General features: G+C 35.3%; 2 protein-coding genes across 2 annotated transcripts in view; one reads left to right on the plus strand and one right to left on the minus strand.

Annotated features, from left to right (window-relative positions):
* LOC128855234 (ATP-binding cassette sub-family G member 8) overlaps positions 1-27,253 on the minus strand; it is a 95,552-nt gene that overhangs the window by 43,550 nt on the left and 24,749 nt on the right. The gene's annotated exons all lie outside the window — the stretch shown is intronic.
* LOC128854731 (uncharacterized) lies at positions 5,499-19,761 on the plus strand. Its single transcript, XM_054089053.1, has 4 exons — positions 5,499-6,355; positions 6,400-6,827; positions 6,876-8,074; positions 19,492-19,761. The coding sequence occupies exons 1-4, from the start codon at positions 5,499-5,501 to the stop codon at positions 19,759-19,761; spliced, it is 2,754 nt and encodes a 917-aa protein (XP_053945028.1).

The following is a 27,253-nucleotide window of genomic DNA, read 5'->3' on the forward strand; positions in this document are numbered from 1 at the left end:
ACAAAACAATAAATTAACTCAAGCTTGTAAAAGCTCAGGTTGATGCCCTCATTAATTATATAGATTAAAATTTAATTATAAAAGCTTTTTTAAAAGAGATTAATTAAGTATAATAAAATTCATTCCATTTTTGACTTAATTGAAAACTTACAAGTGAGTCGATAAGTTTAAAAAGTGAATACTTAGCAACGACCAAAATACCTGCCACTTTTTACTAATTATTTAAACTTTTTTAAATAACAGTTTTGTATATAAAATAAAATTGGAGGGAAAATATAAAAGCAGCTGGAAAGTAATTAATGATTTCTTAAATAATCTTCAACTTGTGTTTGAGAAAATGGTTCATATCAAATGATAAGGTGTGCTAAAGCTCAACTTGAGAGCTAAGGGCTTATCAAACGTAAAAGAATATTTCTGCTTGGGCTTAATGCGCAAATATTTTGATATATGTGCTGAACATCTTGACCGTCAGATGACGCTCTAAGTCAATTGATTAGAGTTTGATTTCCTCTGCAAGGTTGCCACATCTGTGATTAACAATCCTACCAAAATTTCATCACCATTTCTTGCTATTTGTAAAAGTTACGCCCTCTTGAGTAAATCTACCTCTGCGTGTTTTCGATTTTTTTACAATTTCAAAAATGGAATGCAAATTTACAATAACGAGTTTGTATTAAATTTTACATTAAAAGTTGAGAAACTGTTTCGGTAACGATAATCTAAGAAAATAGCCATTTACGAGTGACTTGAACGCTTCAGAACAGATTGTGAGTCCATTGAGGATGACAAACGTAGCGGTAGGCCATCGGCATCGAAAACTGATGAAGGCATCAATAAAATGAAAGAAAAGTTGGCAATAACCGCAAATTAACTACCAGAGAACTGGCAGAGGGCTTGAACATTGCTTATGGATCCGTTCAAGGCATGGGCTTGCGCCATGTTGCTGCAAAGTTGGTCACAAAAAAATTCATGAATGAATTTCATGCAAAAAAAGGGGCATCGTTGACATCGCCAGAGACATGATTTCCAAGGCTGAATTCGACCCAAAATTTATCAAACGCATCATTATTGGCGACGAGATGTGGATTTTTGAGGACGACACGCAATACAGACATCAGACAAGTAGTCGAGTGAGTGGAGAGCTCAGAATGAGCTAAGACCAAAAAAACACGATGTTCTCAGTAAAAAAAAGCGATGCTCACGTTTCTTATGGACTACAATGGCAGTTAGGCAGTTAATAAGGACTATTATTTGGGCATTCTGAAACGTTTAAATGAAACAATTCGCAAAAAAATAAAGGATTTGTGGGTAAACAACTCGTGGATTCTTCACTATAATAACGTCCTGTCCCACAGAGTCCATCACTAATCATGAATTTTGCACGACGAACGAACCGAATACCATCGAGCGGCCATCCAATTCATATGACACGGCTCTCTGCGACTTTTTTCTGTTTGATCCACTCAAAAAAACACTACGAGGAACGTATTTTAACAGCCGAAAGCAAGTAATGGAAAAATCGAAGATGACTCTGATGGCTGTACAGAAAATAGAGCTCCAGAAATGTTGCGTGAGCTGGATCAAACGCTGGCAGTAAGTGCGGGAGTACTTTGCAGGCGATAATATCACTTTTGAGGTATTTTGAAATTTCTGAATATATTCCGGAAACTTTTTCATCAACTGGTATGTTGATATATATCTTGATTCCATTGGATTCGTACAAACAACCGTAACAAATATACATTATGATACTCTTGAACACTGGTGCGCTGTATAGGTTCGACTGGCTTTTAGTTGACGTTGTGACCCCAATTAATGCAAGAACAAAAATTCATACAAAATTAAACAAAACATTTTCGGCCAACTATTGTAATATTTATGTTTGGTAGAAATGCTCCACAAAATTGACACACTCTAGGGCACGTACAACTAAAAAAATTTACTATAAATGTACATCTGATGCGTTTGCAGCACGATTTTATTATTTACCGGCCTATTTATGTATGTAAAGAGTCAAATACTTTTCCATGCATAGCATTTACATATGTACATACATACATACATATGTAGGTGCAAACATGATGAAAATGTGTTAAAATATAATATAATTTCATTAGCTTGTGTTTTTCGTCAAGGCCACAAATTATTAAACAAACTCTGAAATTTAATCTCTGATATGTGTCGCTAGGTTAGCATTGCGCAATTAAATGGCTTAGTTTTACAGTACCAAGACTGTAATAAGTACCCATACATGCGAATGCATGCGTGTAGGCTCACTATGACCCTTAGCGCCAAACTACCTTGACTTTTAATTACATACATATTTAGTGGGTATGTGTACATTAGGGCGGGTCAACTTTTTTCGCCACATCGTTCTGAGTTCCTAGGTTCGGATTCTCCTCTGCATAAAATTAGAAGAATAAAAGCTCACTAGAGCATAGCTCTAGAGTAATTTTAGAGAACCCAAAATTTTAAAAGAAGTTAACTTTAATTAATACGAAGTGAATGTGGGTATTACTACTAACTTAAGGGATTATATAAAGGTAGAATTTTCAAAAAATCGATTTCATATCGTCCCCTTAGTATAACAATAGCCTATGTGCTCATAGGCTATTATTTTTTTATTGAATTTTTGGATTCTCCATCGTCGATTTTACATGTGGTCAAAATTTTATCAAATTCTATTTCCACAAAGTGGGTCAAAACGTCAGTCAAAAAATAATAAATATTTACAGACATAACGAGATTTGAGTGAGAGCTACTTTTGACAAAAAGTTTGAAATTCATTTTCTCAAAACATCAAAAAATTTATAGGCTATTTTAATACTAAGGGGACGATATATTTCATAATACACACAGAAAATTTAATATCGTTTCGGTGAATACCTATTTTTCACACAAATTTGAAAAAAAATTGTATCCCATGTAAAGTGCTTTTCGAACTTTAAACGCGTTTTTCTCAAAATCGTGTTTTCAAAGGTGGTGGCCAACATTATTCAAAAACGGCTAAATCGATTAGCCTCAAATTTTAACACGAGGTTCCTAAATATATTTTTTAGTAACAAATCGAAAATTTTTTTTCACCGATAAATATTTTTTTTTTTATAAACAATTTAAGGTCGAAATTTTGGCCAAAAATCGATTTTTGTTTGTGAGAAACCGCCATTTTGTCAACAAAATTTATTTTGTTTATTCCTTCGATTAATTACTGGATTTAACATAACTTTAACGAAATCTGTTTGGTTTTTTTAATTTCAGATGATCCAGTTCAGAGATATAGTGGTCATTGCAAAACGACGGAGCTCCCGGATATCAGCTGTAGCTCCTTTCCAAATAAATATTTTTACTAATCTATATATATAAAAAGAAGTTACATTTCCTTGGTAATCTTATAACTCAAGAACCGCTGAACCGATTAACACAAAAATTTTAGAGTTATTTTCTATCTTTGAGGAGGTGGTTTGTGTGAAGTTTGATCGAAATCGGTGCAGCCGTTCCTTACATTTTATGTGAGTAATGGTTTCCTCTCATACGAAATGCCTGTAATATACTGTTTCTTGAAATAATTTTCAATATTTTGCTTTTACATTCAATTAGTAATATATTGTTTCTTGAAATAATTTTGAATGTTTTGCTGTTACATTCAATCTATATATATAAAAAGTTATTAATATATTGTATTGAAAGAATGCCACGTGCAAGACGAGCAAACATTGGCAGACGTTCACGTCAATCAAATGCTACAGCGTTAAATCGAAGCTCACAAAGTGAAGAAGATCGTGTTCGACGAAATGAAGTGGAAACACGACACAGATGGAGAAATCAGTCGGTTAATAGTGAAGCACCAAGAAACCGTCGTGGGCGTACGTCCGTTTATGATATACGTAAAATGGAACGCGCGGCTTTCAATTACAATGCCACCATTGATTCCAGCATGCATGCCTACATTGGCCAAATGAATATAGAATGTATACATTGCAAAGCAATTAAATTCAGAAACGAAACGCCTGGTATGTGCTGTGCTGGTGAGAAAGTCAAATTGCGGGTGCTAGAACTTCAGCCAGAACCTTTGCATTCATTGGTTTTTGGCAATTCACCAACGTCGAAGCATTTCCTCTTACACATTAAAAAATATAATTCATGCTTTCAAATGACATCTTTTGGAGCTACAAATATTATAAGAGATGGATTTATACCGACGTTTAAGGTTATTACCTCGTTTGGAATAAACAATATCATATTTAATTTATGTTCCGTCCCTGTGTTCGATGTTTTTAAAAATTAAGATCCGTTATCTACATATATTTCTCGAATTTTACAGATTCAAGGTCAAATATACCATAGAGCTGGGTCTTTGCTACCATTCCCAGATGGTGACCATCAATTTTTGCAATTATATTTTATTGGTGATGAGAATCGAGAATTAGATCAGCGCTGTGAAATTTCGACGAATACGAGAAGATCAATCGTGAATGAATTGCAAACAATGTTCCATCAGCACAATGAATTGGTGAAATTGTTCAAAGTGGCACTCGATCTGATGCCCACCGATGGCCACAAAATCATAATAAAAACCGATAAACCACCAATTGGGGAGCACGCCAGACGATTTAATGTACCAACGATTGATGAAGTAGCCATTGTTGTGGTTGGTGAACAGTTTCGGCCACGAGATATTGTTTTGTATCGTTGAAATGAGCAATTACAACGTATTTCAGAACTCCATCGCTGTTATGATGCATTGCAATACCCCATTTTGTTTTGGAGAGGGGACGATGGCTATCATATCAACATACCAATGATAAATCCAACAACTGGTACATACACATTTTATTTTTGTTTAAATATGATTTTTAAATAATTTTCATACCCTAATTAATTTTTGCATTACAGGTCAAAAATCAACGAAAACCGTCAGTGCGATGAATTTTTATTCGTATCGATTGATGATTCGCCCTCAAGAAAACAATTTTATTTTGCGATTCAATCAACTTTCGCATCAATATATCGTCGATATGTACGCCAAAATTGAAAGTGAGCAATTCAATTTCATCCGTCACAATCAAGCCCGATTGAGATCAGAGGAATACATACATTTGCGTGACGCAATAATCAATGATACAAATGTGAATGATATCGGCCGTTTCACAATTTTACCATCATCATATGCTGGTAGCCCACGTCATATGCATGAATATACGCAAGATGCGATGACATATGTACGAAATTATGGGCGACCGGATCTATTCATCACATTTACATGCCATCCGAAGTGGGTCGATGTGTCTGATTGTTTATTTGATGGTCAGGTGCCAAAAGATCGGCATGACATAACGGCCCGTGTATTTCAACAAAAATTGAAAAAATTAATGGATCTGATTGTCAAACTCCGTGTATTTGGAGAAATGCGGTGCTTTATGTATACCATAGAGTGGCAAAAAAGGGGCTTACCTCACGCACATATCTTGATTTGGTTGGTACACAAAATAACACCTGATATGATTGATACTGTCATATCGGCCGAAATTCCAGATCAAACCATCGACCCAGGATTATTCGAAGTTGTCACGAAAAATTTGATTCACGGTCCCTGTGGTGATATTAATCGAAATTCTCCCTGTATGATTGATGGTAAATGTTCGAAACGTTTTCCAAAACAAATGATTGCTGAAACAATTACAGGAGATGATGGATATCCACAGTATCGTCGACGATCAACTGAAGACAACGGTAAATCAACTGTAATTAAACTTCAAAATCAAGACGTTGAAATCGATAACCGGTGGATAGTTCCGTACTCACCGATACTGTCAAAAATGTTCAACGCTCACATAAATGTAGAATATTGCAATTCTGTAAAATCAATCAAATATATTTGCAATTATGTGAATAAGGGCAGCGAAATGGCTGTTTTTGGAGTGGCTCCTGAAAATAGTCATGATGAAATTTTGCAGTATCAAATGGGGCGCTATATTAGTACGAATGAAGCTGTATGGCGTATTTTATCGTTTCCAATTCATGACAGATATCCGGTTGATGTACATTTGACAGTTCATCTTGAAAACGGCCAACGTGTTTACTTCACTGCTGCAAATGCCGCACAAAGAGCAGTAGAGCCACGAGCAACTACACTGACAGCTTTTTTCCAGTTATGTGAAACGGATGAGTTTGCCAGGACTTTGCTATATTCGGAAGTGCCACACTATTTCACATGGAATGCATCAACAAAAAAATTTCAACGTCGCAAACAAGGCACATCTGTTGATGGTTATCCAGGTATTTTTCGAACAGATGCTTTAGGACGCATTTATACAGTTAGTCCAGCTAATATTGATTGTTTTTACTTGCGACTTTTGTTGGTGAACGTACATGAACCCAATCATTCCAACGTTTACGAAGTATCAATGGTCAAATGTGCGCCACATACCGTGAAGCATGTCAACAATTGCATTTGCTGGAAGATGATACGCATTGGGATGCTACGCTTCGTGATGCATCAATTTCATCTCCACCAAATCCAATTCGTATGCTATTTGCGATCATAATATCAACATGTTTTCCATCAAATCCACTGGAATTGTGGAATAAATACAAAGATTTCATGGCTGAAGACATTTTGATTCGACTTCAACATCGTTACAATGATCCTGCATTGCTGCTGACATTGGAAATGTATAATGAAGCCTTGATAATGATCGAAGATTTGTGCCTTACTATTGCAAATAAAGCATTAGGGCAATTAGGATTGACTCAACCAAATCGTCCAATGCATGATTTATTTGAACGAGAATTGCAACGCGAACAGCAATTCGATCATGATGAATTGCGTGCGTTCTTATAAACGTATACTCCACAATTAAATGATCAACAAAAAGATGCATATGACAAAGTGATGCAAGCTGTCAATGACAACACTGGTGGATTGTATTTTTTGGATGCACCTGGCGGCACTGGAAAAACATTTTTGATATCATTGATATTGGCAACGATTCGGTCGGAACGAAAAATCGCATTGGCACTTGCTTCTTCCGGTATTGCAGCTACATTACTTGATGGCGGCCACACAGCACATTCCGCCTTGAAATTGCCATTGAACATGCAAGCAATTGAAACACCAACATGCAATATTTCAAGGAGTTCTGGAATGGCTAAAGTCTCGCAACAAGCTTCGATTATTTTATGGGACGAATGTCCAATGGCCCATAAAAAATCTTTGGAAGCCTTAATTCGAACATTGCAAGATTTGAGACAGAGTCAACAGCTGTTTGGCGGTGCATTAATATTGTTATCTGGTGATTTTCGTCAAACGTTGCCTGTTATTCCGAGATCAACACCAGCTGATGAAATTAATGCATGTTTGAAAAGTTCATTTTTGTGGGCACACGTACAAAGGCTTTCGTTGACGACCAACATGCGTGTGCGTCTTCAAAATGATTCATCAGCACGTGAGTTTTCAATGCAATTGCTGAAGATTGGCGATGGAAAAATTGCAAGTGATCAAAATGGGTTTATCATGTTACCGAATAATTTTTGCATAATTGTAACATCAAAACAAGAACTCATTGATCGCGTTTTCCCAAATATTGTTCAAAATTATAATAACCATTATTGGTTACGAGAACGTGCAATTTTAGCACCAAAAAATATCAATGTCAATGAAATCAATTTCCACATCCAGGAAAACTTACCAGGTGATTCGGTAACATATAAATCCATTGATACTGCTATGAATAATGAAGACGCAGTCAATTATCCGGTCGAATTTTTAAATTCTTTGGAACCACCAGGCATGTCACCGCATAATTTGAATTTGAAAGTTGGTTCATCGATTATACTTCTCCGAAATCTTAATACACCGAAACTTTGTAAGGGGGCGAGACTTTCAGTGAAGAAATTGATGCCTAATTTAATTCAAGCGACAATTCTCACTGGCAAAGCAAAAGGTGAAATTGTACCAATACCACGCATCCCATTAATACCAACGGACATGCCATTCGAATTTAAACGTCTTCAATTTCCTGTTCGGCTATCTTTTGCTATGACCGTAAACAAAGCCCAAGGGCAAACGCTCCAGGTGTGTGGAGTTAATTTAGAGGAAACTTGCTTTTCCCACGGCCAACTGTACGTTGCATGTTCGAGAGTTGGAACGCCAAAAAATTTGTTTATTTATGCACCACAAAATAAAACAAAAAATGTTGTGTATACAATTGTATTAAATTAAACGTTGATTTTCTTTTTCCGAAATAAAAATAAAAATTATTTCATTTTATTTTGTAAGTTATTGTGTTCAAAAATCAAATCTTTTTAGCAATAAATTTTTTATCGAATTGCAAGACATTTTGGACGAAAATATAATAAAAAATTGAATGCTAAAGGAGGAACTGTGAAAACATTTTTAACTTTATTTATTTTAGCATAATTTATTTAGCGTAAAAAATTGAAATGGATATTAAAGAATCAAAGTTTAATTACAAGTTTTTATCGGCTCTTTCACCTTACCTGTATATAGGTGACCAATACAATCAAATTTTAAAAAAGTACAGAAAAGGCTATTGTGACATCTAGAAGTATGTTGAATAAAAAAAATCAAAAACAGTTTAAAAATTTTACAAGTTCTATAAAGAAAACTTAAATGAAAAATTTTTTGCGATATAAAAAAACATTTTATGTATAGTGGTGCGAAGCCCACGGGGTAATGCTAGTATATATATATATAATTGGCGCGAATACCCTTTTCGGGTGTTGGCCGAGCTCCTCCTCCCATTTGTCTCCTCCCGCCTGAGTCTTAATAATAATGCTAAGTCTTAAAATGCAGTTAAAAAATAACATATACCACGTACAAAATTTTTAAATCAATACATTTAAAAGTTTTCTCGAAAAAAATTCTGGAAAATTCGCTTTTTTTCCGCTTTCTAACTTTATGTAACCTCTTAAGTACAATACTATATTATGAAGGCTTTTATTATTATTTTTTTTTTCATAAAAACTTTTATTTGCAACTTTTTCGGTGCGAATAATTTTTTTCTTGCATCAATTTTTGATCAGCAAGATAGATATGTTTGTTTCCAATTTTTATTTTTATATGTTGTAAAAAAACATATCCGGTCACTTTCCTATTAAAATATTAACGCATAACATATAATTTGCTTTAGAGCGCCATCATCCAATTTTAGAAATAAAAAATTTTTATTAAAAATAATTTCTTTTTATTCAAGCATTTCCTTCCATATAAAAGATCTTCGAATGTGTGCTTTATATGGGAGGAGGTTCTCAACGCCGTTTGCATAAAAAAAAAACAACTTCTCAAAAATCTACGCAATTCTTAAGCGACTTTAAACTTTCACTTTATTGCACTAAGTTTTCTAATTAAGTCTTTTTGATTAAAAAAATGTAGAATATTAGTGAAAATTTCTGGTAATTTGGGAATTTCGGATAATGTTTGACATTAGAAATTTATACTCTGAAGTAAAGGGATTTCCAATAAGAGGTGTTATTCCCGTAAAAGATCAATGGGTTCGTTGCTTGTGTGGCACGTAGCGCCGTCTTGTTGAAAATAAACGTTGTCCAGATCAATACCATCCAACTCCGGCCATAAAAAATCGTTAATCATCTCTCGATAGCGCAATCCATTGACCGTAACTCGTGCTTCAGCTTCATTTTCGAAAAAGTAAGGCCCAATGACTACGCCGGACCATAAACCACACCAAACAGTCACACGTTGAGGCTATATAGGCTTTTCAACAATAACACTTAGATTTTTTGAGCCCCAGATCCGAAAATTTTGCTTGTTGACGAAGCCACCAAGGTGAAAATGGGCCTCATCACTCAAGAAGATTTTTCGATAGAATTCCAGATCATTTTCATGAATTTCAACCACACAATCAACAAAGACACGACGTTGTTGATGATCGGGCGGCCTGAGTTCTTGTGTTAACTGGATTTTATAAGCCTTAAGACCCAAATCTTTATGCAAAATACGGTGTAATGACAAAACTGGGGTTTCTTCAACACTTTCGGCTACAACAGCAATATTTTCAGCTGTCTTTGAGCGGCGTGCACGGGTTTTGTTCTTCACATCACTAACTTGTCCCAACAGCTCGATTTTTTTCACCAATTTCTGTATTGCCATCCGACAAGGTGCTTCACGATGACCCAAAAATGTTCGAGTTTTACGAACCGTCTCTGCCAAATTTTCACCATTTTTATAGTGAATTTTAATAATTTTTCCATTTTTATTAATGGCGTGGTTTCTTCTTGTCAAATATCAAAAAATGACAGCGTCAAAAGTGACATCTGCCGAAATAGCGGGCTATTCAAAATAACGCCTGTTATTGGAAAACCCTTTAGAAGAAATTGCTATTAGTGACAGAGAGGTAGAACATCACACCGACACCCTTTATAATTTTTTATTTTTTTTTAACAAAAATTAACAAAAAAAAAATTTTTACTTAAAATTGTGGCGAATATTGTAAACAGATGAAGTGAAACTGTTAGAGTTCTGATTAAAAAATTTTAAATTTTGGTGATAGATTTTCGAAATTTTTTACATTATTGTGAGTCTCGTACAAAATTTGAAATTTTGTTTCATAAAGTTTTTGTTATACAATGAACTACATTTTTATCAAAAATGAAAAAAAGGAAAGTGATAGGGCTATAAAACTGCATAAAGATTCTGATTAAGAAATTTAAAATTTTGGTTTAGATTTTTGTGGAAATTTTTAAAAAAATTTGTAAATTCTTTATAGTAGTTTGAAACCTCTATTTGTAAAGTTTTAGTTACACAATGAACTATATTTTTATCAAAAATTAACGAAAAAATTAGCGTGAAAAATATGGCGAATGTTGTAAAATGAGTTAACTTAATTGTGTGAGCACAAATTAAGCTTCTTTTCAAATTTGACGTGCTCGAGATTGACTTTAGAGCTATGATCCAATGGACTTTTTTTCTTATCATTTTATATAGAAGCTGAATCTGCTAGGAATGATATCGATGAAAAAAATAAACTCCTATATATATTTTTAATTGGCGCTTACACTCTTTGTTGGTTTTTTGGCAGAGCTTCTCCTCCTAATTGTGGTGTGCTTTTTCGGCATATGACTTCTATGTTCAAGGCAGAAATACACTCGGAGGCTTGTCATTACTTGCCAAAGGGCGACCGTTATGAGAAAAAATCTTTTCTATTATTTGGTGTTTCTTGCCCGATGTTTCGTAGCTGGGCACTTACGAATGATAGTCACACGTCGATCCATTCGGCTACGGCGGTTGAAAAAAATAGTGCCATATAAATTGCCCCACCCTAATGCCCATACATTAATAGATTTGCATATAATTTCACAAACCGCTAATTTGTGTTTGTAAAATTTCGAAATCGAAAAGAAGTAAGTATTAAATACAAACATATAATTAAATGCATACAGACAGATTTACAAGCAGATAATAAACATAAAAGTGTATTGTATTTGCATAATTTTTTACTTTGCCCGCCTGTGCAATTTGAATTTAATTTGTATGAATGCCTGATTTCATCAAACATTGAGTTTTCTCTCGAATACCTGTCGCAGTTTTAGGTGCGGTCTCACTTTCAGAAGTGTCGCCTCTCCGCTGAATTCTGCCGCATTTTAATTAAGTTTCGCTGATTAGACACTTTGGTATGCGCGCTGATGTGCAGCACTTAAGTTGGCATTGTGCATGGATATATATTTGTTTATATATAAGTAAGTATATATGCACGAAGTCTCCAAATGTGTGACAAATCAAATTTGCATATTCAAGGTGGATTTTCGTTCGGAAAACAAATGAAGACTTTTATTATCTGCGTAGGAATTTTAATTAGTTTTGGATTAATAATAGTAGATTATTGTTTTATTTTTAAGAAACTATGTTGAGTTTGAAGAAGATTCATAAGCAAATTTATGTAAATGATAAAAGTATTGTTTTTTGAAATAAATTTTACTCGACAGATTATTTTCTATTAATCCATTAAATAACTAGCTTATAACACATTAACAAGTTTTGACAATTTATTTGTTTATTATTTAATTTGAATATTTTTTCTATGAAAATATAGTTCATTCGTCTACAAAAATCATTGAATTAAAGTTTCAACTCTGTGCAAATTAAAAAAAAAAAATCAACAAATTTTGATCACAATTTCTCATTTTTAATCAGAATTTTAAGAAAAAATCCAGGTATGCAGTTTTATAGTGCATTAAATTCTAGTATAATAAGTGCAAGTTTGAAGTGGCTCAAGAATTGCGCTGATTTTTGACATTTTTTTTTTGTCGACGACGTAAGGATTCTCTTCCGTACAAAAAAAAAATTTCAAGCATTCGTTGAAATCAACAAAAAATGAGTACTTTATTTGATTTGTCATAGAATAGTGACTATGTAATGTATGTTATAATTATACAATTTTTAAAGCCGATATGTTACTATTTATGATTGAATATAGTTGACTTTATTGGATAAAAACAGAGTGCCCCAAAAAATTGTATTACAATTGAAAACCTCAGTTTATATGAATGTGGTTCGCCGACTGACACATAAAGAGAGCTCTGCAGTGACGTACAGATGAGCTCAGTATTCGACTCATCAAAAAAAAAATGCATTAAATTGCAAAGACTGGGTTAGGATCACTTGGCTCAACAACACTAATTTCACATGAATTAAAACTTCATTCTTGAACCGAGTTAATCACGCTGACATGGAAGACTAGACTTTTTTTGTACGATCAACTTGTCACCCAAGGCTTTTGAGTAAATTTTGTAAGCCAAATCGCGTTTGGGTTTAAAATGTTTTCATTGCATCAACTTTTGGTAATAAAATCAGTAGAACCCCCCTCAAATGTCATTTAAGAAACATTTTAGAGCTGAACGCGTGGCTCAAATTTGTACCAGAAATTAAAAAGTAATATTTTCGTTTGTTTTTAAACACCCGCTGAAATTATTATAAGAACCCCATGTAATGGAAAGTTTCGACTGTTTACTTATTTATTTTTGAATCTTCACTACTTTTTTATAAAAATATAGTTCTAGTTCTATAACAAGGGCCATGGAAATCTAAGTTTGCAACTTTGTTCACGATTTATAAAAGTTCGACACATTTTTTTCAAAACTTCAAAACTTCAACATTTATAACCAAAATTTTAAACAAACAAAAAATTTAAGTACACAGTTTTATATGTTTTATTTTATCACTCCCAAGGAGAGAATGACATCAAAATACTTGAATGCGAAAATTAGAAAGGATTCTGTAATAATACAGCAATTTGCAGGAAAGCACTCGAAATTTTACACGAAAATTTAAATGATAATAGTAAGCGTTTATGTAACTTTGCCGACCTTCAAGGACTATTTATAAGCGGCACGTCTTTTCAACACAAACGAGTGCACAAACAAACTTGGAAGTTCCCAGGTCACAATACTGCTAAGCAAATTGATCACATCGTAATAGATAAAAGAAAAAATATTATATGAAAAACAAAAAAAAGTCTATTTACCGCCGGATAAAGAATCATACGAGCCAATTCCAGCTAAGATTGATGGATTGCAAGAACAAGAACAAAAGTGGTGATTTGGTGAGTGATAGGAATGAGCTCTTAATAATAATGAAGATGACGCGCCTATTGGGCGCGTTAGGACGCTCGTCAACAGATCAATGCTTTATCATGTCGGAGATATTCGAAAACGTTATGAGTTCAACATTAATCTATACTGTCTCTTTATAAACTTTAAGCAATCGTTTGATAAGCTCAACAGAAAATGTATCGACCATCACCTAAAAGTACTGGGTATACCATAAAAATACATAAATTTGATCAATATGACTCTTATACACTCAAACGCTAAAGTAATAATGAATGGCGAAATATCTGACAAATTCGAAATGAAATCCGGCGTGAGGTGAGGTGACTCACTATCAAAGCTTTTATTTAACTTACCACTGCATTCAGCAAGAAACGAAATAGCTCAATGTGGCACAATATTTTATAAATCGACACAAATATGCGCATACGCTGACGACATTGTAATTCGTGCGAGAAATAAGTAGGCTCTTCAGAACGGTTTCATGCGCTTAGTGCAAGCTACAAGACCAGCGGGCCTCAATATAAATGAAAAAAAGACGAAGTCTGTTAGAGAAGTCAATACCAGCAAGGTATCGGAGACACAACAGTTTCATTGTTCCAAAATTTAATTAGTTTATATCATCTAGACTATTTTTCATTAACACTGTTAGAGTATGGAATTCATTACCCGACACTAAGAAGACTGGACTTAATAGATTTAACTACAAGGCGCAAATCTATGATTATTTTAAAAGTTTTGTACTATCAAAAGCCGTATTGTATTGATTTATTAATGAATTTTTAAAAATTAGGTTTCATTTTGTCCTACACTGCGTATACGCAACGTGGAATGCAAACTCTTGGAGCAGTTGCCTTAAAGCGTAGATTTCTTCTTCCTTTATCTTTTATTATGGGCCTTGCCTGTTTTTCTTTACTCAAAAATTAGAATACATACATACATATTTGTACATTAAAGTGTACATATGATCAGTGATACATAAATACATTTTAATATTTAGGGATATTACACATAAATTGTTTTACATTCCTGTACAATATAAAGCATAAACCTCATATCATTGTTGTGATTGATTTTCTGTTGAGGTAGATATCCAACTTTCTGTTTATCATTTTGGTGGTCTTCCTGGTCGTCTTCTTCCTTCTCCCATCTCGAGCTATTTTTATCAACCGATTACTAGGGGCTCGTGTCACATGTTCGTTCCATGCTCGCCGTCTGGCTCTTATGTATTTTACATTGTCGGTCACCCCTGTCTGTGTTGTTATCTACTCGTTCCTTTTATGGTCTAGTCTAGTTTTTCCAGCTATTTCCTTAAAGGCATGCATTTCGGTAGTCCACAGCAGTTGTTTCGTTTTCATGTTTTCTGCACGAGCTTCTGCTCGGTAAGACAATATCGGCCTTACAATTGCTTTGTAGATTCGTGTTTTATTTTCCACGTTCATGTACTAGTTCTTCCACACGATTTCTGGCAGTCACTCTGATATCTGTGCACCGTTTGCGTATCTCTCTCGCACCTCTGTTATTATATTACGATTGCTAGATACATCTACACTCAAATGTTTAAATTACACTACTTGTTCTTTAGGTTATTTTGATATTACTAAAGATCAATCAATTCATCGCTGTTGCTCATGAGCCACGATATAAATTTGGAAAATGGTTTTGGAAAGGGGCTCCCAAATTTGTTGATATTGCTTGCCGGTACTATTCGATTTATTATCGATTAATATTTTCTTATTTAAATCTCTCTTTTGGTTAAAAACTCTTAAAATTAGTAGACTAATCGGCTCATTATATTTAAGAAAGTGTTGCACGTGTTCTCGAAATGGCACTGTTGCATACCCTTTGTGGTTTTGTGAACGGAAAGAATTTGAAAGATATTTCAAAAACAGATTGTCTGTCGGCTTTGGAAATAAGAAAAGCTGTATAATTAATTGCTGGCCTCTGTCTATCTATACCTAATAAATATTAATATACTAACTTTTCCTGTTTTCCAAGGAATGTTCATATTTCGATTTATCAACACTTCTGGTACGAATAATCTCATTCAAAAATGTTAATTCAAATTGGGAAGGTTACTAATTTTTAAAATCGAATTAACTCATTGACAATGGGAGTTCAAGCTTGTAACTGCAGCAGGGCAGAGGAAAATTTAGTCAATAATATTAAGTCTTTGCTCGAGACAGACGGACAGTCGAACAGACATGGTTAAGTCGACTCCCCTCATCATTCTGAAAATTCTGTCTATATTTATCTCGATTTTTTTATTTTGCTACAAAAATTAATTAGCTAAATACCGATGACCATTGGTTGCAACAAGACGGCACAACCTGCCATACACCGCGCTTAACAATCGATTTATTGCAATATTCAAGCCAAAATTTACGCCGTATGGCCAGATTTATTGGCAAAAGTAGTCAATAATTGGCCTGATCGAATGGACCATGTAAATCGTAGCCGCGGCGGGCACATGCCGGATATAATATTTGAGAAATAAATGGCTTGAAATCATCTACCAGATTATAATAAACAAAAACATTATTCCAAAAATATTTCTGTTTTGTAAGTTCTTAAAACATTGAGCGCTGCGCTCATATTTCTGACCTTTTCCCTCGGTCGGCAGAATCGGTCGTTCTCTAAGTATGGGACAATGTAGTAATATAAGGCCTCTTTTATTCTATCTTTATCCTCGATTAACTGGACGAAGAATTTGCATGCGAAAGCAACAACAAAGTTAGCGAGTAAGATTCGCCGCTAGCGACTATGGCTTTGCCTCATTAAACTGGTGCAACTCACTGTCTTACAAACACATGAAATATGAGGCAGCTCTATTCCAGCGTTGCCAATTTATGTTCATTTATACCAGTTACTTTATCTATTCGCTACTTGCTAGCGCTTGGCGAAAAGAAGATGCCTATTATCAGCGATCAAGAAGTATATACCCTATGATCGGAAAGTACCGGAAAAGTTTAAATAAAACAAAACAGAGTTAAACTGTGAAACAAAAAGAAGTCGCACGGGGCCATATCAGGTGAATACGGTACTTGCACGATGGTATTTACTTGGTGTTTGGCCAAATAATCCAACACAATTTGGGCTCGGTGCGATGGCGCGTTATCATCATATAAAATTCAAGGATTGTTTGCTCACATTACCGGATGGCCAGGCAGACATTAATGATCAGATGACGTTAAAAAGTCTTACCAACATAAGAAAAAAATATGGGCCAGTTCCCATGTGCGCAGTTCATTTAAATTAAACATTCCCGGTGCTTTCTGATCATATACCCTATAATATATTAAATATATATATAGTTGGCGCGTATACCCTTTTTGGGTGTTTGGTCGAACTCTTCCTCCTATTTGTGGTGTGCGTCTTGATATTGGGGGGACCTACAGTTTCAAGCCGACTCCGCACCAACCCATTCGGCTACGGCCGCCGCCGCTTGCAAGAAGTAACTGAACAAAAATATCAGTTACGGAATTTCGGAAGAAAAACTGTTCATCAATTACACAAAAATGAAGGAGACGTCCATAAAGCTCGGAAATACAATTCTGGTTGTTAAGATGAAAATTCAAGATTATTTGTGTCTAAGGAAGCCAAAAATTCAACAAAAAAAAGTTGTTATACACTGTTACATGTGTAAGTCCCAGCCAAAATCTTGATTGGAATGCTTCAATAAGGCTCACTAAAAGCATATTTGACTACATTAATCTTTTAACTATAATATTGTCGGTCCCACGAAAAGTATGACGATTATCTCCATTGCTGGTCCCCAGGGACTGGGGTCGCGCCCAACGTGTTAAAGAGACAAGTAGAGTATCCACTTTTCTTTAAACTATTTATCTCGGATATAAGCCAATCGGTGCAATAACTGTGTTACAGTATATCAGCTGATATGCAATTTTTGTCATGTAAGCTTGAAAACAATCGACCTTTTGGACATACGAGTACAAAGCCATATATAGTAAAAATGCTCTATTTCGGAAAATCCTGTCTAGTTTGACATATATCTTGCACATTCATTTATATATCAGATACGTCGCTTTGAGTGAATTGTAGAACTTTGCTTTTGACGTTGGTGGGTCAGTATAAAGCTATACATACACACATACCCATACTCATGTACATATAAAGGGTGGTTAAGTTTCAAGGGCCGGTGTTGATTTTGAATAAAATACATTGTTTTTAAGAAATTATTGTCATTTCTCTCTATTATGATAATATTAGTACAGCTCAATTACGGATGGAACAAAGTATCGGCCAAATGGCGGCACACCTCCATCCGATGTTCCACATTTTCGATGACGCTGAGGCATAATTGAGGTTCAATCCTGTTAATGTACCGAATTATCTCATCCTTTAGTTCTGGAATTGTTGCTGGCTTATCGACGTACACCTTTTCTTTCAAATAACCCCAAAGAAAGAAGTCCAACGGTATCGTTGCCGTTTAGGTGTGGTTCACATTCAGCATCGGCCCTTGAAATTTAACCACCCTTTATAAAATTTTATCAATATAAATGCATTTACCCGGTCACACATTCAAATTTCAGCTCTTTTCCTGAGCCCAAGGTTTGCTGTTGTAAGAGCCAAGTAATTTTCCTCAGTAACTTACAATTTTTCTTTGCATTTGCCAATTCACATTTATATTTATGTGTGCATATTTGCACATAAGGGCCATGTGTGTGTATGTATGTATGAATGTAAGAAAAATTGCTGCACGTTGCCAAAGTGCATGGAAACTAAAAAAGAGAAAAAACCTTTACACATAACAATTTGACAAAATCCGAATGACACAAATTCCACAACAAGACACATAAATCTGAAAAACAAAAAAAAAAAATAATAATAAGCCTGAACAATAACAAAAATATAAAAATAAAAGTCAGTTCATATACATAGCAATTTGAAGCAGCCGTTCTTTGCGCTTTGTTGGGGCGCTTTTGTTGCTGCCTTTCCTAGTTACACGTATGTGTATGTGTGTATGGATATGTATTTGGCTTTGTGACTTTGTTTTGGCGCACAGTCAACTTCGCCAACTGGGCAGCAGCAACAGGAATAACTGCAATAACAACAATTTAGCTTCATCTATTGGCAGTCAGGCCAACGGTGCACTCACGTATGTATGCGTGTATGTATGCTTGTATGTTTGTAAGTACGAGAACGCAACTACCCAGTTATGAAAATTAACGTACACGAACCAACATGCAGGCACACATATTTACTCGTACACATGAGAGTACTTGCATGATCACGAAACGATGTATGTATTATTTTCCTTTTTTACACATTTGTCGGTTCTCACCCACAGCCGCTTGAAAGAAGATAATAAAAAGAAATGGCTAAAGCATGAGCACTTGGATGTGAGGCAAGTAACCACAAGCACTGCAGATCTACTTATACATATGTATATGAGTGTATGTATTTAGTCATGTTTATATGTATGTATTGCCACATTCACACACACATAACCACTCATTCAGTACTCACTCAATGGCCTGTCAGCTGCCATTGGGTGGTCACAAGTGGCCGCGAGACGTGAGACGCGCGGGGCATAAGCGCTGAAAGTTACTAATTCACAAGTTGAATGACATAAATTCAACGGTAAATTTATTCGCAACTCGTCAAAGTGCCAGCCTACGTCGAAGGTGCTGTCTGCTCTCTGCTGAGAAAGCCATAGTGGAGCAGTTGAGGGCAGAGGCTGGCGCTGTGCTGCTGGTGGTAGTGGCCGCGCGGAAACTATGACAATGCATTTTGAATGCCATGAAAGTGGATAAAATAGATGTAATGAGAATTATCGTGCAAACAGTTGACTGCTTGCGCGAGTTTGTCTGTATGTAAACGAGTGTGTAAATTTATTACTATTTTCTAAAGCGCTGCATGTCGACTTCTTTCACAAATTCTTAGATTTATTGTGGCGGTACATTTGTCTGCGCTGTCATTGTGCCAATGCTGGCAATTTTAGAAAATCATGAGCCTACTTCTCAAATGAATTTCGATTTTGGTGTCTGTGCACGCACATTGGCGACGCCACACACGCCACCACTGCGCATACGTTCACGCCTCACAACTATTGTGTGTTACATACTTGGGTATTTATCGCCACTTTCTTTGGCTTTTTTTCACGCGCAAATGCTAATTGAATTGAAGTCAAATGAAAATTACCTGAAATGGTAATGAGGCGAAATGAACGCACACGCACTGTCGCAGGCATAGTACTTTTAGATGTAAATGTAAATGTGTGTATACATTTACATATGTATGTATGTACAATATGTATGTAGTATGTATGTACTGCATATTTTGCACGTTGTTACAAAGAAATGTCAAACAACCATCTCACGGGGTCTACTGATAAGTCGATCAATTATTAAAAACTTTATGTGTCTTTTTCACTCAAATCTTTCAATTGCCATCTATAGTGATGCTAAGTTCGCTCTATTGTTTTTGGCCAAATTTTCTTATATCTAAGAACAGCTACTAAAATTCACAAAAAAATATGTTGACTCCCTAAAGCTTATCTGGCTCATGATTACTGCTGTCACTAGGGACTAAATTCGACTTTAAAGTGGCTCTTAGACTCCAACTAGAGGTTGCTATGAAACGGATCACTTAAAATTTGTAAGTCAAAAAAATTTATTAAATATATTGTAATTAGTTAAAGGAAATAGAGGGCAGACTTTTATGCCAAAAAATGGTCGGAAGGGCCATTTAATGGACCAACCTCATACTTCGGCTTTAACATAGACAACTTAAAACAGGAAACCCAAAAATGGTAAAGTAAAAGTAAAAACCATGGAATACTGGAATAGAACAAACTGAAATGGCATTCCAAAAAGTTCCTGAACTTCAATGCCAACATAATAAAATCTGCTCTAACACTCGATAAAATGGGCTTAGATTACTCAGTGGAACACTTACAGGCCACTTTGCTTGCAATAAAAATTTCAATACTATGGAACTTTGTTACTTTCATCAAAGGACTGCAACGTCACTTGAAATGGTTCAAAAAGTGAAGAAGCGACTTGGGCAAAATCCCCGACGAAATACCAATCAAATGGCGAAAGAACTACAAATATCTGACCAAAACACTCGCCGCATACTGAAAAATGATCTCAAAGTCAAGCCTTACAAAATCCAAAAGACGCAGAATCTCATACCAAAGCTGCAACAAGTCAGAATTGAGAGAGCGAAGTAGTTCCTTTGCTTGACCGAAAGCGGTAAATTTCCGAACTTTGTGTTTTCTGACGAGAGCATTTTTCAAATTGAGCAATTCGAAAACTCCCAAAAACGACAAGGTTTATTTGATCGACCGTTCATACGAGAATTTAAGTCATCGATTGGCCACCAGGAGGCAGCACCCGCCACAGGTAATGGCTTGGGCTACTGTAACCGCAGATGGGCACTCTCCAATCATGTTCATCGAGCCTGGCGTCAAGGTAAATGCGAAATATTATTGGGAAAGTATTCTGTAGGTTGCTTCAAAGCCATTGACAGACAAACATTTCATTCGCAGACCATGGACGCTTCAAGAGGACTCGGCACCGTCTCACAAAGCTCGAGTGAGTGTGAAGCAAGAATGGCTAAAAAACAACGTTCCGAACTTCAAAACGTCCACACAATGGCTTTCAATTTCACCAGACGCGAATCCGATGGATTATTCTCTTTGAGCCATTTTGCAGATCAAGGTCCGAGCGAAAAGATTCACCAGTCTCGAGGCACTGAAAAAAGCCTTTGTCTGCGAGTGGGACAAAATACCTGCAAGTCACATTCTCACATTCTGGCAGCTTGCGATTCGTTTCTGGGCCGTCTCAATGCCATAATCAAGGCATTGGTCATATCGAGCAAAAGTAATTGATTCTTAATTTTGTATTATTTTTTCAACACTTTTTACTTTCAATTGAATAAAAGTAATTTTCCAAACTAAATTTAGAAACTTCTGGACATGTAGTTGCTCGCATACATCGGAAGTCTTTTATAAGCAAGAAAAGTCTCCACGTCGTGTGTAAAAAAAATTGTGAAAAATCAACGAATTTTTGAGGGACTTCAAATTTACACTTCAATATACTAAAGTTGAATGGGTTATAAAACTGCATACACAGAAGTTTTTTTTAAATAAAGCAACAAAAAAAGGAAACCAGTATTAAAATTTGGATGACAATTTTCTGAATTTTTTTTTTAATTTTTATAAATATATTTCGTACAAAATTTGGAATGTTATTTATAAAGTTTTGGTTTGCAATGAACTATATTTTTATAAAAAATTACGAAATATATTATGAATGTTGTAAATTAACAGAGCCGAAAATCTAACGCAACGTGTTACTTCAAAGCTTTATTATAAACGACTAACTATAACAAAATGTAACAAAAGAAAAATAGGCAAATTCAAAAAATCAAACATTCGGATTGCCTTTGCGGTGTTTATTATGTTAGCTACTTTTTCAATATAAATAAGTAAAGTGATTTAATTATATAAGTAATAGTGTACATAGTTTTTTAGCAATAAAAAATGTCTGCCTTGCATTTGCGCAATACATAATTTTTTAATTTTTTAATAGCAAACTTCTATTCTCAACGAAATTACCTAGAAGCAAAGTGGCAGTAAAAATGTATTAACTTAAAAATTATACAGCGCAACGCAATAAATAGTTTTAAACCTATAACATTCCAGCTATAGAATTTTCAAAGCCAATGTTTCCATTCACTGACAAAGCAAAATAATTTAATTAATTTTAATTTAATTTAATTAATTTTCTTCTCAAAATTATTGCACAGCTAATACTAAATTTCATTTCAATTATGAAACTCAAGTAAGCTATGAATCACCACCTGAAAATGTGACACCAAGCACAACAAAACCAAAACCAACATGAATTTAAAGAATTAAAACAAAATTGCTTGGCTTGCAATTTCATGTCCGCAGCTGCAAATCCACTAAGAGATTTTCATACCTTTCAACGCCATAAATGCTATCGGCATCAGCAATAAAATTTGTAATTATTGCAACAAAATCAATAAAAGCAAAAGTAAGACAAACCAGCAGGATTGTGCGAAACTAAGCGGATTGACGGGTATTGGATTGGATTGCGGGCCAACTCGAAACGGAAATAATTGGCAAATTGCCAATGGCGAAATTCCATAGAAAATAATTAATATTTAGTGTTCAAAAGTGACAAAGTGGAAGCAAATAATAATAAGAAAAATTAAAGTAAACGACCGATATTTGAACTTCGGCAAAGGCTAAGAAGATATTTCATGAATGGGGAGCATTGCTGGAAGTGTGCCTGCTGGCTTCACTTGTGATAAAATGTTGATGGTGACACAAGACTTTCAACGATATTTTGAATGAAAAAATCGAGATTTTTCATATGTAGTAATTAAGTATTTCTTTTTCTTCTTAATTGTCGCGATAACCGAGCTTAACAAAGCGCGCCAGTCGTTTCTTTCTCGTGCTAACCTGCGTCAGTTGGACACACCAAGTGAAGCCAAGTTCTTCTCCATCTGATTTTTCCAACGCAGAGGAGGTCTTCCACTCTGCTACCACCAGTTGATACCGCATCGAATACTTTCGGAGCCGGAGCGTTTGTATCCATTAGGACGACATGACCCAGCCAGCATAGCCGCTGGATCTCTATTCGCTGCACTATGTCTATGTCGTCGTAAAGCTCGCTAAAGTATTTCAGCTATGAAAATATCCGATTCGGTATCAAAACTTGTATATGCCAAAAATTAGAATAATATTTTTAATTTTTTAATTTTTAAAAGAATACTGATTAAATGAATGTCGGAAATCATTGTATTTACGCAGAAGTTTACGGCAGGTAAGCGCTTTTTGACAGTAATAATTCTTGGTTTTGACGTTCTGACGATGAAAGCTTCAACATTGAGGGACGTAGAAATGTTCGCTTCTCTATAAAGCATTTAAGATGATGAAAAATTGTGAGCAATACTCTATAAAAATACATAAACAGAAAATGTGAAAGTCGTAATCGAAACTTTGAGTAAGACCAAAGGGAGGTTCAGAGCTGGTAAAAACCATGCCCCTCTGCTGGGACAGCCACCTTGATGCAGTGCAGGGGCTTATCGAATCTCAAATCGAAATCAAGCACCAAAGTAGAAGAAGAAGTAGAAGACATATCGGCCTGATACTGCCAGAAGAATGGCACATACTCGTACTTAGGTTTATTTCGGGACGGCAAAAATAGAGCCTTATAGAGTGTTCGTTTTTTTCGTCGAGTGAGGACTTTACAACCCAATTGTCTACGTAGTTCAAAGTAGAATTTGTTGGCAAGAGAGATGTCTTGCTTTATATTATATAATAGATTTATATTACATGTGTTAGCGGCATACGGAATGCTATTGATTTCTATCGATGCATCATTTGCGCCAATTTTTAGAAACTAAGTTGATTTCACGATCAAAAATAACAAGCAAGACATTCCATATTCTCTGAAATGACTTAAGTATAGGAGTGAACACTTTAAAACTAATTAATTATCACTCTACAAATGCTCTTAAAATTAATGAAAATAGGTAAGAAGAAATATTTGAAGAAAGAAAAATGAATAAAAAATGTGAAGTTGTTGAGACTTAAAGTGAGAAGATAGAATAAAAACCTATTTGAAGTGCCCAAGTTTCTAATTTTAATTTTGTAGATAAAGAGTTTTGCAACTGCACAGCTCTAATGAAAAACATTCTTAAGGTGGTTGAATATCTTTAGCGTGGCACTATCTGGCATTTTTTTAAGAGCTTAAGAGCTTATAATGATAATAGAAAACAGTTGGAATGATTTTTTTATTATAGTCTGGTAGATAATTTGTACAAGCGGCTAATTTGGTCGATAATTTCATCGAATCTATTTTTTGAATATCAGATCCGGGATATGCTCGCCGCCGCTACGAGTTGAATAATCCATTCGATCAGTCCATGATTTGACTGCTTTTTCCAGTAAGCCGAGATCATTACGTGTGCCATGAGTACAACCTCTGGCGATGCGCTAAATGCTATGCTTGATTTGCTCCTCCTGGTTCTTAAGATACAATAGGAAGCAATAAAAGCAATGTGTAGACTCCATAAATATGGTTTCTGGCACGAAGACGGAATTTCGGGACACAGAGAAATCTTCAAGTTGCTATCTCAGTAATACCCACTGTTTTTGGCACCTAAAGACGACCTGATACCCATAGTTTCATTTGGAAGAAAATTTGATGTAAGATTTCCACTGCATGAGCAATGGAGTAATCCAGAATGCATTCAAGGGAGTTTGACGGATATTTTCTTTACCGATGGGCCCAAGCATGAAATGGGTCTGGAGTTGGATGGTACTTAAACGATAGTAATAAGTATGACTATGCTATGGGGAAAATGGCAACTGTTTTCCAAACGGAAATTTTTGCCATCCTGAAAGTAGTCGAATGGATAATCGAGAGGAGATGGAGCGGGAAACATATTGGAGTTTTCAGTGACAGGCAGGCTGCACTGAGGGCCCTGGAGAACGCGAAGAAAAGCCTCAAAGATTGTTCAAGAATGTAAGAAGACGCTTAAATCTGTCGCAAGACAAAACAAGCTTGTACTTACTTATATGGGTCCCAGGACACTCCGGTGTTCAAGGAACCAAAATTGTCGCTGAATTGGCCAATCGTGGATCAGCGGTTCCTCCACAAGGGACAGAGCAAACAATCGGAATTAGTTCCGCAGGAATCATAAATTGGATCAGCGATTATGTATGCAATCTACATAAAGAGCGATGATTCGGTCTAGAAGGGTGCAGAACTGCAAAGTGTTTTGTGACAATTTCGAACAGAAAACTGCCAAACTAAAACTTGGAAGGAAAGACGTTCGGTTGATGGTCGGTATTATTACAGGAAACAACCCATGGGGTCAGCATATGATCATCATTGGAACCATTGAGGACCCTTGGACCCTGTATTGCTTGGAGGAGGCGGATAGCACTGAGCACTTTCTCTGTGAGTGTCTTACCTTTGCTAGAGCACGGCTACCAGTTTTGGGTTCTGATGTCGAGAATAAGTAATATTCGTTCTCTAAAACTGAAGGATATTTACAGAATTGCCAAAGAATCTGGCAAATTCTCACAGGACTAACTACCTCTACCTCTGTCTCTATACTTTCCTTTCTCTTTCTATGATACTTTTCTCCTTACCTCCTTGACTATCTGCCCTCTTTCAAGAGCTCTAAATACAATGCGCTGTTTAGTCTGAGTGTTTTAGGAGCCATCAAATCTCTTGCTCGAACTGTTCAAATTTGAAATTTCATTTTCAAGCCAAGATCAGTATGTAAAATTTTCCACGCAGGCGAAAGACGAAGGTTGACAAGTTGAGAATGACAAAAAATTGAATTCCGCAACTTGTTCAATACTTTACTCTAGAAAATTTCGAACATATTTATTTTTTTCAAAGTAAGTTTCCACAATTTGGAAGCGATTCATGATGACTTGCCAAACTTTACTAAACGAAAATGCCAACACAGTTTGTCATCTCGATATTAGATCGGTGTGCCATATGAATGTATATTTAATACTCACATAACGTGATTCACAGCAGTTCCCCCTTGAACAAGTAAAATGATGCAGTTATCGTTAACGCGCACTTATGTTAAAATATGCAAAAAATTGTTTAAGGATATTTAAAAGGTTTTTGAAAGTTTGATAAGAAGTGTTTTTCTACATTATAGGTACATAATTAACAGCAAATGAAATTGCGAAGTTTTAATGAAATATTACAATAACAATACACCTCTTGTTAGAGGGCAAATCACACATTTAACCCTTTACTGCATGATTTAATAAAGCGTGAAAAAAATTATTTCACGGTGGAAATAAATTTATTTAATTATCAGTAAGACATATTAAGGGGTTAGGGGTAGTCAGAATTTATAAAAAATTGGATTTTTTTTTTGCATTTTCTTAAAGTATTGGGTTGTCCGGAAAGAAATTACCAATTTTTTAAAAGAAAGTAAATACATTTTTACTAAAACTTAGAATGAACTTTAATCAATTACATATTTTCCGTTTTTTTCGATAACCTTTTGCCATCTTTCCGGCAAATTTATTATTCCGCGCTTATAGAACTTCAGGGCTTTATTTGCGAAAAACTGAACCAAGTGCGATTTTATAGCCTCGCTTACCATTTAAAGAGTTCTGCAAATACCAAAACAAATGGCATTCTGACGGTGCAAGGTCAGGGCTATATGGTGGATGCATCAAAAGTTTCCACGAAGCTCTCTCAGTTTTTGGCGAGTGACCAAAGATGTATGCGGTGTAGCGTTGTCCTAATGAAATATGACACCTTTACGATTGATCAATTCTGGTCGCTTTCGTTGATGGCTGTATTCAATTTGTCCAATTGTTGGCAGTAGACATCCGAATTAATCGTTTGAATCCTGTGAAGCAGCTCAAAACATACCACACCCTTCCAGTCCCTCCAAACTGACAGCGTAATCTTCTTTTGGTGAATATCAGCCTTTGAAGTAGTTTGTGGCGCTTCATCATGCTTGGACCATGAACGTTTTTAGTTGTCGTACATTTTTCATCACCAGTGATAATCCGCTTCAAAAACGGATTGACTTCATTGCGTTTAAGATGCATATCACAAGCGTTGATTCGGTTTGTTAAATGAATTTTTTTCAATTCATGTGCTACCCAAATATC

Source organism: Anastrepha ludens, chromosome 2 (genome assembly GCF_028408465.1).
Source record: "Anastrepha ludens isolate Willacy chromosome 2, idAnaLude1.1, whole genome shotgun sequence".
NCBI classification, from domain to species: Eukaryota; Metazoa; Arthropoda; class Insecta; order Diptera; family Tephritidae; genus Anastrepha; species Anastrepha ludens.